Source organism: Limanda limanda, chromosome 1 (genome assembly GCF_963576545.1).
Source record: "Limanda limanda chromosome 1, fLimLim1.1, whole genome shotgun sequence".
Taxonomy (NCBI): Eukaryota; Metazoa; Chordata; class Actinopteri; order Pleuronectiformes; family Pleuronectidae; genus Limanda; species Limanda limanda.
The window spans coordinates 2,372,085-2,391,142 of NC_083636.1; the positions used below are offsets into that span (position 1 = coordinate 2,372,085).

Below are 19,058 nucleotides of genomic sequence, written 5' to 3' on the forward strand. Positions count from 1 at the left end.
CACAATAAATACACCACACAAAAGAAAAACAATAGCAATAATAAAAAAAAACAATATATATTTACTCACTATTTACTTCTTATTTACTCACTTTTTCTAATATTTATACAAGGTAGCATTTATTTAGACATAAACATATAATCTATATAAAAATATATAAAAGATAAAAGATATAAAAAGTGAAGTAAAAGGGGAAATACACAATGCCCAATGCAAAAAGCAAAACAGGGACATGGGAATATACATATACATTTGAGTATATTAACTTTCATTGCCGACATATTTTAATGAAATTATATTGATACATCTTTATTACATGTCTATATTTAGTTTTTAAATATTTTATATGATTATTTTCTTCTTTACTTAGTATTGTATTTTTTATTATAATTGTGTGTTATTTCTAATGTAAGGTTATAAAATAGTGTTTTCTTTTTATTGAATATAAAAAGTATGAAGATTGAGTTTTAAAAAAAGAAAAGCAATCTCTACTGGGCAACATGCGGAACTGCTCATGAGCATCCTGTAGGAATCGTCCAATCAGAGCCCGTGTAGGGAGTCACATGAGCGGACTGAGGTTGGAAGGGGGGGGGAACCAGCAACACCAACATGGCGGCGTCACCGTTCAGTTTCTCAGCGGACAGGTTCTGGACTGAAGAGAAAGAGAAGACTCTGATCTGCTTCTTCTCCAGTGAGTCTCCTCCGGACACGCTCCTCCTGCCTCCGCCGCCATCTTGGCTCTCACGTTTCCTCCGAACCCGCTCAAACTGAGGCAACTGTTGCCCGGGCGGAGCGACGAGGGCTCAGCAATGGCGACGAGCAACTGGAGGCAGATGTTTCCTCTGAACACATCTGACTTTATATCAATTAAATAAAGAGTTGAAATGGTGGAATCTGATGATAACATGATATTAATCTGCAGTTAAAGTTAAACAGCTTTAGTGTTAGTATCATTAGATCAGAAGCTGAGTGATGACACAGTGTTAATCTGTGACTTTGTGGTTCCACCAGTTAAACCTGTGCAGATGTGGTTATAAACCAGTTGATTTCACTCTTATGACCTTGATGACCTTGATGGTTCTCTGGTGTTGAACCAGTTGATGGACTGGGAGGTCATGTGACCCCCTGACACTTTGAGGTGCTTCCTGTTTCCTGCTCAGAGCACAGCTGCCTGTGGAACCACCGCTCCGAGAGCTACAAGAGCCGGAAGCTGCGCTGGAGAACTCTGGAGCAGCTGCGGGTCATCCTGTCCACGCTGCCCCCCCCCAACCCCTTCACAGGTAGGACACACCCCCCCCCATCCACCCACAGGTAGGACACACCCCCCCCATCCACCCACAGGTAGGACACACCCCCACCTGCACTCAGGAGACTCTAATGTCCCTCTATATATGTGTTAATATAAACCATATTGATATTATATATAATTTTATACAATAATATTGTCTTTTGCACACTCTGTCTACATATTCTTACACTCATAGTATATTATATTATCTCTTGTATAGTCAAATACTTATATTTATACCTCTACTAAATATCATATATTATATCATACTCTCTGTATATTGTTTGTATATATAAGTCTATATACACATTTTTATACATGTGTACATGTTATAATTATTATATTACCATTATTATTATTATATATACTGTTGCTGCCATTATTACTATATACTGCTATTATATTGGTATAATTACTATCATATATAAATATATATTATGTTATATTATATACTATATATACTGTACTATTTTTATATACTGTCTAACAATAACATTACCATCATATCATCAGTACTATTACCATCATCTTGCCACTGCACCTTATCTACCTATTTATCTTGTGTTTCTGTTTTTTATTCTTTCTACCTCAATATTTTTTATTTTATTCTATTGTATTTTATTGTATTCAAATATACCGGCTGCTATGACGACTTAATTTCCCTTCGTGGATGAATAAAGTAATCTATCTATCTATCTATCTATCTATCTCTCTATCTATCTATCTATCTATCTATCTATCTATCTATCTATCTATCTATCTATCTATCTATCTATCTATCTATCTATCTATCTATCTATCTATCTATCTATCTATCTATCTATCTATCTATCTATCTATCTTCTCCCCAGTGGAAGACATTAAGAACAAGTTCAAGAACCTCCGCACCACCTTCCGGCGCCAGTACAAGCTGGTGCGGGCGAGCCGGGTGTGCCGGCTGGAGCACGTGTTCGAGCCCCAGTGGAAACACTACGAGCAGCTGATGTTCCTGCAGGGCTGCTGGGAGACGGACGCCGGCGTGGAGGAGGAGCAGCCGCTGCAGACCCCCCCCCAGGAGGAGGCCCAGGTCATCTCCTCCCTCCCCAACACGCCCACCTCCTTCCCCTCCACCTCCTCCAACATGCAGCTCAGATGTCACTGGACCGAAGAGACGGAGCGAGCACTGATCTCCTTCTACTGCGGTAACACACCGACCCAGGCTTCAGGAGGATTCACAGACTGATGCATGAAGACACACAGAGAGCTGACAGCAGTTTGTTGTTGTTGTTGTTGTTGTTGTTGTTGTTGTTGTTGCAGAACACAGTTGTCTGTGGAACAAGAAGTCTGAAAACCACAACAACCGACAGCACCGGCAGAGGCTGCTGGAGACTCTGAGAGCGAAGCTGTCCGACCGCTCGGTGGCTTTCACAGGTAAACATCTGATCCTTCTGCTTGAGCTGTACTGCAGCCGGCCACCAGGGGGATTCAGGATGTTTTGGCTTCACTTTGGGAGCTGTCATGTCGTCCACCTTCCAGTGCTGAGCAGTTAGCATCTCGTGGGTTTAACCCCTTATTGCCTGAATTAATTTCCAATATATAAAAAAAATATTATTTGTGTTTTTGACTGTCATACAAATGCTAAATTAAGTGGAGATTGTTGATAATAATCTACATACCAGTCTCTGGTATGTAGATTTTTATACTGATGCTGCTTTTGCTTGAAATTGAATAATAACTTATGTTTCTGTACAATCATTGCTGTTCCATCATCACAGTATCTCAAATACAGCTTAATATCTCAAAATAACTTTGCTGCACCGTACCAAGGGGCTAGTATGTATTTTCCACTCCGACCACTAGATGGAACCAGAGTACCTCCAATACCTTCATGGTATGTGTAGTATTTGCACCATCAGGCATTAGTGGGATAAAAAGACCGGAATGGAAATTTGCGACATTCGTCTACAAGGGGTTAAAAAGGGGCTGAAACCAGTTTAACGTATTGATTGACTCATGTTGACCTTTGTTGTTGTTTTGCAGTTGAAGATATAAAAAACAAGTTCAAGAACCTCCGGACGGTTTTTAAACGTGAGTTTAAGGCGGTGCACGCCAGCCGGGCGTCTGACAAACCCCTGGTGTCCAAGTGGAAGCACTACCAGCAGCTGCTGTTCCTCGGCGAGTCCTGCGATGAAGACGACGCCACGGACGACCTTCAGGCTCTGGCGCCGCAGGACGACAAGGACGTGGAGCCGGGGAACCGAACGCCCTCCTCCACGCTGAGCAGCGTCTCCTCAGGCTCCGCCCACACCAACAGCATCATGGTCGGTAACGCCTCGGCTCCCACCAGCTCCGCTCAGAGCAACGCCAGGACCGTCAGCGGCGCCGGATCCCAAATCCTCCTCCTGGCGTCTCCAGACAACCTCAAGCTATCAAACCAAACAGCCGCACTTCCAACCTCGCCATCTGCTTCCCCGACCGACACCAAACCCTGCACAAGCTCCTCCCCTCTGAGCTCCTGCGTGTCCGTGCCTGTGGAGTCAGACGGCCGAGCGAGCGCCGACCCGCGCTGCCACTGGAGCGAGGCCAAGGTTCAGCAGCTCATAGCGTTTTACTCCGGTAGGTGGCGTCGCTGCTGAGGTTCGAGAGAATCAGGATGAATCTGTAAAATGTATAAATGTACGTTTACATTCTAACTCTTCTTCCAGAGCGCAGCTGCCTGTGGACCGAGAGCTACAGGAACCGCGTGCTGAGGCAGAGCCAGCTGGAGGCGCTGAGCGGCCTCATGTCGCACAACGAGTCCGCCCCCTTCACAGGTAACCGTCCACCACGGCGTCTCATGAGTGAAGCTGATGGAGTCGTCACCGATCAAACTGTGACCTCAGCAGTTTGCGTGTCTGTATCGGAGTAACGGGTTCTTCTGTTCTTCGTCCTTCAGTGGACGACATCAAGGCAAAGTTCAGGAACCTGAGAACCATCTTCCAGCGAGAACACAAAGCCGTGAGTTCCAACAGGACCTGTGGCTCCGAGGACTTCTACGTCCCCAAGTGGAAACATTACCGGGATCTGATGTTCCTCTGCGACTGCTGCGACGAGGACGAGCGACCCGAGGACGTCCCCCAACCGCAGGAGTCCCGCCCCCTCCACCTGGACAGCCAGGCCACGCCCCCCAGGCTCCTCTACCACGCTGCCAGTCAAACCGCTGCCGAGCTGAACGTCGAAGCCCCGCCCTCACCGACACCCCCAGACTCCCGGCACTCCTCCCCCTCTTCCTCCCCGCCGCCCTCCACGCCCTCCTCTCACACCAGCAGCCGGGGGTCCGGGCGCAAACGAGCGGCGCCCACCACCGGCACCATGCTGGACCTGATGAGGACGCTCTGTCAGAGTCAAGCCGTCTCGCCACACGCCGGCTTCCTGAAGTACGTGGAGGAGTGTCTGAACGAGACGCCGCCGGGCAGAGTGAAGAAACTGAAGAAGCAGATCATCGAGACGCTCCACGGTGCGTCAGAGGAGGCGTAGGGCGGAGTCCCGATCATTTGTCTTATTCTCGTAGCTTTACCCAGAATTCAGCTGGTGTGTTACCAGTGCAGCTGATCCCCACCCCCCCCCTCTTTTAAACACCAGCATGAGGTCAGAAGTGCACCAGGTGGACGTTGTGTGGCGTTAAGTGTCAGATTAAATCCTACAACTTCCTGGTTCTGTTTGTTTATCTGCATCTTCCAGCGTCACATGGTGCAAACACCTCGTGGCGCTGGTCGTGTATTCAGATCGGAACCGGTCGGACCGATGGATCAAAGTTAGCAACAGCAGGTTAAACTTTGAAAAACAGCAACGATACATCCCCCCCCTCCCACATTGAGACAAGTTTATTTATTATGACGACTTAATTTCCCTTCGGGGATGAATAAAGTAATCTATCTATCTATCTCTATCTATCTATCTATCTATCTATCTATCTATCTATCTATCTATCTATCTATCTATCTATCTATCTATCTATCTATCTATCTATCTATCTATCTATCTATCTATCTATCTATCTATCTATCTATCTATCTATCTATATCTATCTATCTATCTATATCTATCTATCTATCTATCTATCTATCTATATCTATATATCTATCTATCTATCTAACAGATAAGATCAAAAGTGGCTTCAGTTTAGCCATGCGCTAACATGCTAACAGTAGGTTAGCATACCATTACTAATTTCTTCCATTGGCACTTTTCATTTCATTATGAAGGATTCAAATGTCGTATTTAAAATGTGACCCACCAGCTGATTAACTTGCTAAAGCTAGCATCTCAATGCTAAAGCTAGCACCTCAATGCTAAAGCTAGCACCTCAATGCTAACAGCAACATGTTAGCATCTCTGTGATGAGGTTTGGAGACATTCTGTTATTATGAGCCAAAGTTTTTATCTTCCGGTAGAAAAGTCACACGTTGTCCTGGTTCACGATGTGTTGACGACCAACTGAAAGTGTCGTGAGGAAATGAAATGAAAGTTTCATTCACGGCCTCGATGCCTCAGAAAAACATTTTTTTTAACTTGAAGTATTGAAGAAAGAGCCGGACTGATATCGATTTTGGATACTTGGGAGTAAAACATTTAGGATACTGATATATGCTTTATATCAAAAATAATTTTCCTAAGATGTAATCGAACCCTTACTACAAGGCAATGTATTTTTCCAAAAAAGGTTATTTTAAACATCGATTTACAAAAGGAAACAAAAATACAACCAAATATATAGAACCGGCCTAATGACATATCGGTCGGGCTCTATAATTATATTTGTAGAAACGTATTTGACGTGTTATGTATATCTTTATTTTTTTAATTGAGCATTTATATGGGGGAAAAAAATACGTTGTTACCAAAGCAGATTTTTGAAATGTGAAGTTTGAAGACTGATACGGATCATGTAGAAATATACTGAAACTAAATGTGTTTCATTAACGGGCAATTCTACGATAAAAGCACTGTAACCTTTAGATATTGTTTCATGAGTCAGAAGATGTTACATTAATATTTTCTTAATAATCGACTTGGAGTTTTTATTCTAGTGACAATCTTATCAGCTGCTGCAGAGCTGTGAAAATATTTAGTTTTTTACATCTTTTTTATCTATGTTTAAAAGTTTCTGTCTCTTTTTCAGTGTTAAAAATATAATTTGTAATAAAACTTTTGGAGCAATAATGATTCTTTCTTATGTTCTATCAGTGATTAAGTGTTTTTTTAAAACGTATTTCTTGAATTGCACCTTTCTCTTCTTTCTGTGCTGTTTGCACATGTGTGTTTAATCTCTGTGCCTTGTCAGATTCAAAGTTACGGTCTTTACAGCAAATGAGTGGATCTCAATCATGACATTTATATGTTTTTACATGTATAATAAAATAAAATGAGCATGCTGAAAATGTAGCCTCTTGGTTTTCTTTCTTTCTAAAACTTTAATATTATGTTCACAGCTTTTGTTATAAGTCAGAAGACTGTTGAAACTTGCTCCAGCTTGTATTTACATCCAGGAAACATATATTGAACAGCTGTGATTCTCTAATGGTCCTCTAGATGGCGCTATGTGATCACACTCTTCCTCAGCACTGACCTTGCAATGGAAATCAGAACTCTGTTCACTGACAAAAACTCAACTTTCATGCTTTTGATGTTTTTTATCGTGTGAGACTGAGATGTCATCACGACTTTTTACAGATCACGTTTCACCAAAGCTGCTGAATTCACCTCTGACCTTTGAAGTTTCACGTCCTGTCGATGGAGATTATTGGACTGTGAGATGTTCAGGGACACAGACGAGAAGACGACAGGACGCTCGTCCATCAGACCAAGCTACAGGTGAAGCCTCCGGACATTTATTAAAACTCTCGTGTGTCACCTGAAGCTGTTTCCTCCAGACACCGACCAGGCTCGTCATAACCCCTGTGACCTTTGACCCCTGAGAGCTGATGCTCTGAACAACACTTCAATCAAACCACATTCCCCAGCTCCAGCACACCAGCTGAACAAACTGGAGTCTCACTTCAGATCCAGTCTGAGGGTTTGATTTCCACCTTAGAATGTTTTTAATTTCCTACTTTATCAAAATGGACGATGTTAAACGTCCACATCTATGATAACTTCCCTGAGCTCCTTCACTTCTACAACCATCAGACTGAGAGACTCTGAGATTCATGAAGCTACAGAAACTTTCACTGGTTCAATCAACAGCATCAAATAAACAAAGAAGTCATTTTTGTAAGTTTGAAGCAAACTAAGACACAGAGGTCAATACAGTTCTGTGAGATACGATACGATACAACAGGATACAATACAATACGATACAATGTGATACGATACAATGTGACAGATATGATACGATACTACAAAGTAAGATTTGATACGTTGTGATAAAATGCAGTAAAGTTAAATACGATACAATGCGATGTAATTAATACAGTACAATAAGGTGGGATACGGATTAATAAAGTACGCTAAGAATCGATATGACGCAGTACTATATGATACAATAAGGTAAGATGAAGTATCATACAATAAAATATGATAAGATACTTTACAGTAACATACGATACACTTTGTCTCCATTCGGTCTTTACTTCATCAGCGACTGGTGTAAACTCTTGTGTTTGTTGAGAACCATGAAATTGTGTGAATGAAACAAACTCTGCTTTGATTGGATTACAACACACACTCACACACACACACACACACACACACACACACACACACACACACACACACACACACTGCATCCTCTTCTTTCTACACATTTTCAACTTTTTTTTCCTTTCTTTTACTTATTAGTTCTGACTTCCTTCAGTTCTACCTTTCTGTCTAACTTTATCTGTCTCTCTCTCTCTCTCTCTCTCTCTCTCTATCTCACTCCCTCTCTCTCTCTCTCTCACTCCCTCTCTCTCTCTCTCTCTCTCTCTCTCTCTCTCTCTTTTCTCCTCGCTCAGTCACTCGCAGTAAATCCTATTGTGATGCTAAACTGATTTTTGTAGAGAGAGCGAGAGGTAGAGGGAGGTAGAGAGACACAGACAGTGTGTGAGACAGAGAGACAGAGAGAGAGAGGGAGAGAGACAGTCAGTGTGTGAGACAGAGAGAGAGGGAGAGAGTCAGGGAGACAGAGATAGAGACAGAGAGACAGAGAGACAGAGAGAGACAGACAGAGAGAGAGACAGTGCATGAGGTAGTTGTGGATTCTTCTTCTTCTTCTTCTTCTCTCTCGGTTGAACTCCTCCGTCTCTCCGTCTGTCCGGTGGCCGGGGACCGGGTGTGTTTCCCGGGCAGTGTCTGGAGCTTTTGGCCGCTGGAGGAATGCACTTTGCGGGCAGCCCGGCTCTCTGCTCGGACACCTCCTCCTGGTTCTCCCCCTGGTTCTCCTCCTGGTTCTCCTCCTGGTTCTCCTGCTGGTTCTCCTCCTCTCACCCACTCACTTCTACTCAATGACCGGAGGAAACAACGTGTCCGTGCGGGAGACAAAGTTTCCATCCGTCCGGTTCCCTGCTCCTCCTCCGCCGCCGGGCTGAGGAGCCAGCAGCCCGGGGGGAGAGCTCCCTGTCCGGGCATGGAGGGCGGCGGGGTCCGGGCGGCGGGCGGAGCTGGAGGAGGAGGCGGCCTCTGGGTGCTGGTGGAGGCCCGGCTCCAGGGTGGAGCTCCGTGGGGCTTCACCCTGCAGGGAGGCCTGGAGCACCGGGAGCCGCTCATCATCTCCAAGGTAAGGAACTACCGGTCATGGCGGGTTATTAACGATTATTGTTCGATTAGTCGAAGCCTCAACACGTGTTTCCTCATAATGTACAGGTTAACTAATGTCAGAGGTCAAACTAGTGATACAACCAGGAAAAGTAAATAGATATTACAATGTACAAAAATAAATTAATTTCAAATATTTATATCATGAACAATATACTTGTACCTCTACTTGTACTTGTACCTGTTAAGAGTCATTTAAAGGGCCACACCAAAGTGTGAACACTTCACTTCCTGTAAGCTTCAGAAAGAGGCTGAGCTATTATCAGATATGTTTAATATTAGATCTAAAAACACTTTATTTACCTGACCTCACTGTAACATTCTATCACACAATTTCAAATATCAATAACATAAAAGTAGCTTCTTCTCTCAACTCAAACTATTTGACTTCCACTAAGATGCAGAAAGATGCTGAGATTTATTCAGATATTTTAGGATTTAAAATCACTGATCATTTTAAGATACCGAGACCGACAGCATCTTTTAAAGGGAATTGTATTATGATGATCTCGTTAGACTGTCCCATTAACACCAGTTTGAACTCATCACTGTCAATCACTGCTTCTCAACTCATCACCTTTGTTCATATAAGATGATGATAGATCAGGAAATACAGGAAACACTGGTCATGGGGATACGTTTAAAACACTGATATGATTATTAAAGTTTTATGGAAATTTAGACAAATTTGTGGAAAGAAAATTAAATAAATGAGCTTGTTGACTAAAGTATACAGAAAGAGAACAAAATGAAGAAAGTATAAAACAGCCTCTCTGCGGGTTTCATGGAACCGGTCCCTGAAGGCCGGACTCAGGATTCAGGTTCACACATGAAACGATATCACTCACAATCACTGGAGTTCAGTTTATAGTCGTCCAACCAGAATTAACATTAATTACCTACAGATGACTTCATCTGCAGGAGACGGTTGTCGTGGTAACCTGTGACATCAACAGACGCTGAGTAATGATTTCACTTCATTTGGCTTCTGGTTGTGAATAATGTGAGTTTTAGCCTCGGAAAAACAAAACAGTGGCTTTTGAATTTTGAAAGATATGATTTGATTCAGACTAAAAACATTGTGAATGATTGTATGAGCTGATGCAGTGAGTGTGATAATCAATAATGTTTTATTGATATTTGATTTGTCATGTTAACTTTACCAGAGAAGCTTCTGTTACAAGGAAAATCACCACTAACGATTTCTCCTCTGTCCTTACAGCCATCGTGACCTCATTTTATTAAAATGCAAATCAGCAGGCCAGTGTGTGTGTGTCTGTGTGTGTGTGTGTGTGTGTGTGTGTGTGTCTCTGTGTGTGTGTGTGTGTGTGTGTGTGTGTGTGTGTGTGTGTGTGTGTGTGTGTGTGTGTGTGTGTGTGTGTTATTCTGGGACTGAGGCCAAACGGCTGTAAAATAGGACAAGAATGTGAATTATGTGTTTTCCTGGGTGCTTTTCGAACACACTCATGCTTTATTTTGTGCTGATGAGTCGGAGCACACTTGTTCGGGTTTGACCCGACAGATTTAGGGAATGTTTGGCGTTGGCCGAGGAAGACGTTTAACATTTTAGTTTCCTCAAAAGGAAACAAGCAGGAGTTGAACAGCCTGGGATGTTTCTCATATGATCGTCTACAGTTGCAAGGATCTTTGAGTAATATTTTCAATAAGTAAAAATTGTGGATCTATGAAGATGAGCTTGTAACAAAAGTTGTGAATATAATATTCTTAACAGAAGAGAATCCAGGGGGTAAATGTTCTTCCTGTATCCTTCATTTAATGTCCTGATGATATGAGCTCCACTGAGTTTTAGTTTTAAGAACAAATGAGCTTCTCCTGAGAATGAGGGATCAAACAAAGGGACCTGACGTCTTCTCTCTGTCTCGGTTGAACCAGTCAAACATGTGATATCAAACATGAACATATTTCAGTCTCAGCTTGTTTATCATCTGTGTTGTTGTGGTGGAGAGTAGGGGTCAGAGGTCACAGTGAAGATTTCTGTTAATCCAGGCAGTTCAGCTCAGGTTAAAGAGTTTTAATGAGTCTTAATCTGAAGGTCTCATGACTGGTATCACACTGTATGTGTGGACAACACTGGTAGTCCTTAAATCACAATGTGAAACCAGGACTAACAGATCAGATGAAACTATGGAACAAACACATGAAGCTTCAGAGTCTCAGGAGAGGAAACGGCCTCGGGATCATTTGGACCTGGTCTGATCCAGAACTCTTTCAGGTCCAACCATGTAAACACAGGAGCTGGAGACTGGAAGTGAGGTGGACCCAGTTCACAGAGATAGACTGAGGACTCTGACCACATGGTGCAGGTCTTAACCACGCACCCTCCAGGACCTGTCTGCCAATTACATCTTTCTGCACTTTTTGTGGACGATACTGGAAATATTCAGCTCAAAATATCGTTGAGATGAAACTGTGGAGAAAGGAAGGAATCACACAGTCCTCATTGATTAGAGGAGGTATGTAGATTCTGTCACGGTATGAGCAGGCGGAGGTGCTCTGTTTGGATATCTCCATCTGCAGGATAATTCATTTCAGCTGCAAGACCAGTAACACACACAAACACACACACACAGTCGCACACACACACACACACTCATTCAGCGAGCCTTATTTGGGTATATTTATTCCTGAATAAGTCAAACCGTTCAGGCGTGTGATTGTTCTGCAGGAACAGTTTATATTTTCCCCCACAGCTCTGAGACCATGTTTCATTTCCTTCATTACACTCAAACCACTGATGTAGACTCACTTAACAAACATCTTCAGCCTCTAACACTGATCTGACATCTGTTCATTATTGTAGTTGTGCCTCTGCCGGCCCTGTACAGAGTAAAGTCCCTCACGGTGTATAAACGATTGTTGAGGTTGTTTGTGAGAGACGGTGGAGCTGCAGCCCGTGGGCCTGCACACTTGAGGCTTTTGTTGAGAAGGAACACATGCTGTAAGTCAGAGGAGGGTCAGACACACCCTGACAGAAATTCTTGGCAGTTGTTATAACATCCCACATGGGCGGGGGTTTAATATTTCAGAACAGCGCTTTAATATTCCACAACAGTTCCCCCGATCACAGGAAAGTTTGTAGAAACAGCCGTTGAACGACGACACTGTTTCCTTGCTGAATTCCACCAGACTGTTCACAGGTTGTGTAACTTGATTATTGAGTTGTTGTTTGACAAGTTTGAGTTTACTGGTCGGATGCATCTTTGTCAGGTTGTGGAACAAACAGATCAAATACAAGTTGGTCTTTGGAGGTTTGGACACGTTGGACAAGGTGACGGAACCTGCTCCTCAGAGGGGACACGTCTCCTCTCTACAACCTAAATGTCCCCCTCTCAGACAAATGACTCACTTCTGGGGAGCTGACACGAAGCAACGCAGCAGCTCGTGTTAATTCTGACTTCACAAAAGAAAACATGTGTTTCAGTTCATCAGTCAAATGTGCAGCGATGCAGTCGGAGCTGGTGACGTCTGTGTGGAGACATTCTGACGACATACTGAGGATTTGATTGAGCTTATCTCACAGAGAACAAGACAATGTGACCCTAAACACACACACACACACACACACACACACACACACACACACACACACACACACACACACACACACAGCGGGTAGAAACCCTGATAACAGCTATCACAGTAAGTGTGATTCAACACGTTTCATCGCAGTGTGTTTCCAGCACATAGACGGATCCAGAACGTGTTGAGTTCAGCTCTCAGCACCAAGAAGAAGCTGCGTCATGATTCGCTGCCTCAGAAAATTTGCTGGAAAGTCACTAACATCTGCGTCGCACATCTTCTCAATAACGTGTGTGTGTGTTTGTGTGTCTGTGTGTGTGCAGGTGGAGGAGGGCGGTAAGGCCGACACTTTGGAGACGCCTCTGCTGGTGGGAGACGAGATTATCGTCATTAATGACATAGAGCTGACTGGATACCGACAGGAGGCCATCACTCTGGTGAAAGGATCGTACAAGACTCTGAAGCTCCTGGTCCGCAGGTACGTGAAGTGTGTGTCTCTGTGTGTGTGTGTGTGTGTCTGTGTGTGTGTGTTTCTGCATAGACGGAAACTAAGACCCCAAACCGACTTAAGATATCAACCAAGAGAATCTGACAGAAACGGCTCCAATTATCATTCTGTTATTGGGCTTGTTTGCTTCTTCAACAAATCACCATCATCTTCACCAGCTCTGCGATTTGAGACATGAGCTCTTTCTCATCTCAAGAAGCAGCCGGAGCTCAGGTCTTTGCCTCTGGTGAGTCGGAGGTGCATGTGGGAGAGTGAAAGAAAATTCCATAAATACGGTTTAAAAACTGGCGTTGACTTTGCGATTGCACAATCCAAAGCTTGGAGGAATCTGTCCCGATCCTCACACATCACATCTGTCCTGCACCTTTAGGAGAATAGTGTCTAACTCTTATTCTCCTTTCTACCCGAACACCACCCGAGGTCAGCTGACAGATAAAGAGCCGGCTAGCAGTGCATTGTAGTGTCTACTAGGGCTGCAACTAACGACTATTCTGATAGTCGATTAGTCAACGATTATTATACTTTTAAATTTAGCTTGAGGTTGTTCAAGGAATGTGATGACTGAAAATAAAGACAATAAAGATCGATACTTCATTAACAAAAATGTCTTTTAATAAACTTTGCTGCATATAAGGGTACTGTTGACACAAAAGCAAAGAAAAATCAAGTTTTTGTCCATTTAAAACCAAGGACAGGCAAAGTGCTAATAAAAAATATTAATTTAAATTTAAGTTTCCCTTTTAACTGTGAACCAAGAACAGGCCAAGTGCTGGTACTAAAAATAAATTAAAAATCAAGTATCCATTTTTCGTGTTAACAAAAAAGGACAGGGAAAATAACATTAATAAAAACATCAACAAACGAAACTACAGTCTTCTTCTGACTAAATCATTTGGATTAAAACAAGAAGTTTGTCAGGCAATAGGATAACTTTTTGCTTTTAAACTCGTTAATAAAAAGTTTAAACCATATTTTTGTAATGGATGCTTGAATCCTGCGCGCAGGTATATACGTGTATATATAACATCTGACAGAGGCGAGTCCGCATCGTCTCCGTTACGAAGTCACACGTGACTCCTCCTCCTCACATGCGCGTGTCCTGCTTCCATGGAGAGCAGGTCCGCTGTGCAGATACTGCAGGTAGTTTTATCGGGCCATGTTAAGGGTGAAGTTCTCCCGAACTTTTTACTTCCTGGTGTGCGACCTCGCGCGGCAGCGGACGCCGACATCGGTCCATGTTTTATCGCTATTGCACATGCGCGACTTTCAGAGATAGGAAGGGAGCGAGATGGCTCACTCCTCAGCTACTTCCATCAGCACCTCCGGTAAAACGCCGCTTAGTTCCGCTGCACGGCACGAGAAACACGCGCTATGACGTCACCAACGAATCATCGACTAGTAAATTCGTCGGCGACTATTTTGGCCATCGTTTTTTGTCGACGACGTCGACTAATCGTTGCACCCCTAGTGTCTACACTCATGTACGTTCATATCTGATTCCGATGCCCCAGACAAAGAGGGACACACTCCGACTCTTTGAAGTATTACACCAGCAGCAATTATAGTCCTTCACGGATGTGCTGCTGGAATGGGTGACACAGGGTGAAGGAGACACTGGGAGATACTGGGAGATACTGGGATTCTGTGGGAGACTTCTTCAGACTTGGAGCAGCTACAGCTCATGTTACCCTGTTAGCTTTCGTATATATTGCTCCACCTTCTGGTCTCCTTGATGCATCTACATTCAAATCTTCAGACATAAGACATCCGCTGCTGCCTGAGTTCTCCTTTCACCAGCTCCCGGGAAACCTCCATCCCAGCAGCTGGTGGGTTGTTGTTGTTGTTGTTTCTCACAGCGAAGGTGGTTTAGAAAACGTAAACCTGCAGGAAATGGACCGGGCGGAGAAAGGGGCCTGAAATATCACCGACAGGTTTAAACCCACAGTCGACTTCCAGTGAGTTGGAACAACCAGAGACTCAGGAGCTCGTCAGCGGCCAGCAGGTTTCGGCCAAGTAGCAGAACCCATGAGTGTGTGTTGGGGACAAATCTCACGCTGAAGACCGGTTAATTGGGGACGCCTCGTCCAGCTGGGGACAAAAGCTGCGTCCCCATTTGGGGAAAAGCTGATTTTTGGGTCAGTGGTTAAGGTCAGTTTAGGGTACGACTCTAGGAAATGAACATAAGTCTCATGTCCCCAAAACTGACCTGTAGCAACGTGGTGTGTGTGTGTGTGTGTGTGTGTCTGTGTGTGTGTGTCTGTGTGTCTGTGTGTGTGTCTGTGTGGACAGAGAGAGAGGGAATATTCAAAATCTCTCCAGTTGATGACTAACCAGGAAGTTTAGCAGCGACGGGAAATCACCTTTTCAATAAATCATTTAGATTTTCTTTGATCCTAGTAAATCATTTATTGATTAGAAGCACAATGATAACACACACACACACACACACACACACACACACACACACACACACACACACCAGACAGGCACAATTCAAGCAGTAGCCCGACAGCCAATCAGAGAACAAGACCTTCTGTAACCATGGTTAGTTTAGTCGAGAACCTCGTGGTCAAGGGTTAGGGTTTGATGGCGAGTGTCTGCATCTAAGACATTTTGGCTTCATAATTGTACAACGGGAGGAAGTGGAGACGTGTCGACCATGTTTGGACACTAAACTATTCCATCAGAGTTAAAGAGAGAACGTGTCACTGAGCATCTCTCCAGTTCTCAGGCTGATGCCAGGTACAAAGCCAGGTATGTGTTTGGGTTTGGGGTGTGACCACGAGCCAAGCGGCTGTTGCTACTGCGGCTTTTATTCGCTGGAAGACGTGTGAGAGGCATGACACAATACAGGACTTTAGACTTCACACACGCACAGACACACACACACAGGGCGACAAGCCAACGTGGCCCCGGTGGGAAGGCGTGGCCAGGAGGCACGGCGTGAGAATCACCAGCAGAAAGACGAGTGATTGTTTTGGTCTGATCTGCTTCCTGTCTGGGACGTGATGGTGACCTGTGAACGATCGGCTGCTCAGGTCTGTTCTTATCGAAGCAGGACAGTAAAGTGCTGACTCGTGCGTTCTGAGCGTGATGAGGTCAGCAGGTCAAACTCTGCAGCTGCACATCGCGATACAGGAAGTCAACATTCTGATTAGCAGCCGTAATATTTTTACCATCCGTGGTAGACTCTCCACGAGCCTGTACGATATCAACTGGGTTTTAAGAAACAGGATGTCGAGGAGAAGCACTACACTACCCACAATCCTATGTTTCAGGTTGTCCGTTTGTCCGTCCCATTTATGAGCGTGATATCTCCAGAACGCCTCGAGGGAACTTCTTCAAATTTGCTTCTAAAGGTCAAAGTGACCTCACGAAACACATATTTAGTCTTTTAGAGAAGAGGAAAAGTCCTGAAAACTACAACAACAAGGTTCACTTCTACTTTTGTTTTGCTCTGAATCGAGTATTGAAGATAGAAGAAGGTCCTAGATGTTCTCGATCTCCTCTCTGAACTCACAGGAGCTGTGTGTTGTACTGCAGGTCGCTCAGTGGGTCTGTGATAAAGGGCCATAAAGCAGATGTGTGTTTTTGTGTTGACCTTTATCTTGTGGGTCACGGCTGCTGATAATAACCCTGCTGATTATCGGCCTTTATTTTCATTATCATCATATCTCTATGTTTTATATTCCGAGGTTTAGTCTGAACTCGGTGACTCCGACTGTTCCTGTCACTTCCTCCGTCACTTCTCCTCTCAGCAGCTGTCAAGCGTCTCTGGGACAATAAAGATTTATTGAACCAACATGATGATCACGGAAGCACAAGGCCAAAGTCTGTGTGTGTGTCTGTCTGTCTGTCTGTCTGTCTGTGTGTGTGTGTGTGTGTGTGTGTGTGTGTGTGTGTGTGTGTGTGTGTGTGTGTGTGTGTGTGTGTGTGTGTGTGTGTGTGTGTGTGTGTGTGTGTGTGTGTGTGTGTGTGTGTGTGTGTGTGTGTGTGTGTGTCTGTGTGTCTGTGTGACTTTGGCAGGTGTTTGAATGCACTGCGTGTGTGAGTTTCTGCAACAGGTGTTAGCTTGTGTGTGTGTGTGTGTGTTTGTGTGTCAGTTGGACAAAAGGTGTGTGATGTCAACACCAAACACACCTGTCACTCAGACCCCGCCTCACTCACCTCACCTGTTTGCTCGTCCACCCACCTCTCTCTCCTCCGTGCCTGCAGCTCTCCCTCTGATTGGTCCGTTCAGGTGAGCTCTGATTGGCTGAGAGCAGAGAGGTAGAGCGACACAGAGAGAACCACAGACACACAAACTGTCAGAGAGAGAGAGAGACACACAACAATGATGTTAGTGTTTTTACAACAGGCTGAAAACAACCCAGGTGGTTTTATGGGGAGCTGCACATCAGATCTGTAAGTGTGTGTGTGTGTGTGTGTGTGTGTGTGTGTGTGTGTGTGTGTGTGTGTGTGTGTGTGTGTGTGTGTGTGTGTGTGTGTGTGTGTGTGTGTGTGTGTGTGTGTGTGTGTGTGTGTGTGTGTGTTGCTTTTGTTGTCACCTGGACACATGCAGTTCTTTCTTTATTGATGCAAATCGACTTGAATTAAAGTTCAGACTCTGAACTCATAGAACCTGAAGAAGAGATGTGTTACTGTTGTGTTACTGTCCACACACACCTGGTCTGAGCAGTAAATCACCAAAACTCAAACCATGTGTAACTAATAATCCACGGCCGGAGCTGAGAGGACGAATAGAAACACCTGTTCCAGACTGAAATATGAAATATATCCAGTTATTATAGTTAATACCGTGTTTCCTGACTCAGTTTAAAAGTGCATCCAAAATTATATTTACTTTAATACACCAGTGAAAATCTGCAGTATTTGTTTTTCTGCAGAAGTAACTGGACTTCTCCATGTATTTTCTGTTTCTCCGTGCTCATGTGAGGCCCCTCGGTGTCGGACCCTCAGTGTCGGACCCCCGGGGGCCTCGGTGATGACATCAGAACACATGTGACCCGGCTCTGGCCCGGTCGGGCTGTCGGATCAGGACAGCTGTGGTTTCAGGGGGAAGTTTAACTTTTTAATGGGAAACAACAGATGGCTGCAGACTCACCACAGTCTTGTTGTCACGGTGAGGTTGCCGGGAGACGAGTGGAGACAAGAGCACGGAGCAGGCGGATGGATACACTGTGGTTTGCTGAGAAATAGATCCTGTAAATGCCCCTGAAAGCTCAAATGATCACAAACTGTGAGGTTATGGTTTTAATTTAGTGGAACTTTACATGTTTGAGCTTTGGACAGAATCAGGCTAACAGTTTCCCTTTGTTTCCAGTCATTTTGCTAAGCTAACATAGCCCCGTCCCAACCACAGGTCTGTGGTGTTGGTGTTGATCACCTCGTCTCACACAATACAACAGGAAACAACTATCGATTGTGTGTGTGTGTGAGTGTGTCTGTAATTAAAAGGATATCCTTGTGAGGACATTTTGGCCAGTCCTCACTTTCTGACTTGTTCCAACAGACTGTTTGAGGGTTAAGACTTGGTTTGGGTTCGGGTTCAGGTTAGGCATTTAGTCTGGATGGTTAGGGGGTTAGGGTTCAGTGCTGTTTGTGTGTGTGTTTGTGTGTGTGTGTGTGTTGATGATGCTTTTTTTGAGCCGTGGTTAAATTGATACCTGACACTTGTTTCTCACCTGTGCTCCTAGTGTGAGTGTGTGTGTGTATAATTTCAGAGGAAGGTATTATGCACATGTGAAATAAGACGTGTGAGTACGTTTTGCGTGTTGTGTTGTGTATTAATCCTTCTTACGTTGCACCTTGCAGCTGGTTGTGTTGTCATCTAATTCCCAGTAATTTGCAGGTTTCCCTGCTGTTGGGTTTCACATGCAGACGTTCACCAGGCCCCTGCTGGTCAGAAGGCAGCGTTACTCTCATCTACCGATGAGGTCGTTTCCAACAGCAGAGCTAAAGAAACAGTTG

The 19,058-nt window shown here is 44.2% G+C and overlaps 2 protein-coding genes across 2 annotated transcripts in view; both read left to right on the plus strand.

Annotated features, from left to right (window-relative positions):
* The first annotated feature begins 601 nt into the window (after nucleotides 1–601).
* Nucleotides 602–5,190, plus strand: LOC133007535 (uncharacterized). Its single transcript, XM_061075739.1, has 7 exons — nucleotides 602–691; nucleotides 1,161–1,280; nucleotides 2,140–2,469; nucleotides 2,585–2,698; nucleotides 3,308–3,883; nucleotides 3,973–4,080; nucleotides 4,203–5,190. The coding sequence occupies exons 1-7, from the start codon at nucleotides 610–612 to the stop codon at nucleotides 4,781–4,783; spliced, it is 1,911 nt and encodes a 636-aa protein (XP_060931722.1). The 5' UTR covers nucleotides 602–609; the 3' UTR covers nucleotides 4,784–5,190.
* A 3,662-nt stretch (nucleotides 5,191–8,852) lies between these two features.
* shroom3 (shroom family member 3) overlaps nucleotides 8,853–19,058 on the plus strand; it is a 37,118-nt gene continuing 26,912 nt past the window's right edge. The window contains exons 1-2 of the mRNA XM_061077583.1: nucleotides 8,853–9,002; nucleotides 12,904–13,058. Coding sequence (XP_060933566.1) covers nucleotides 8,853–9,002; nucleotides 12,904–13,058 — 305 coding nt within the window. The remainder of the gene's footprint in view (nucleotides 9,003–12,903; nucleotides 13,059–19,058) is intronic.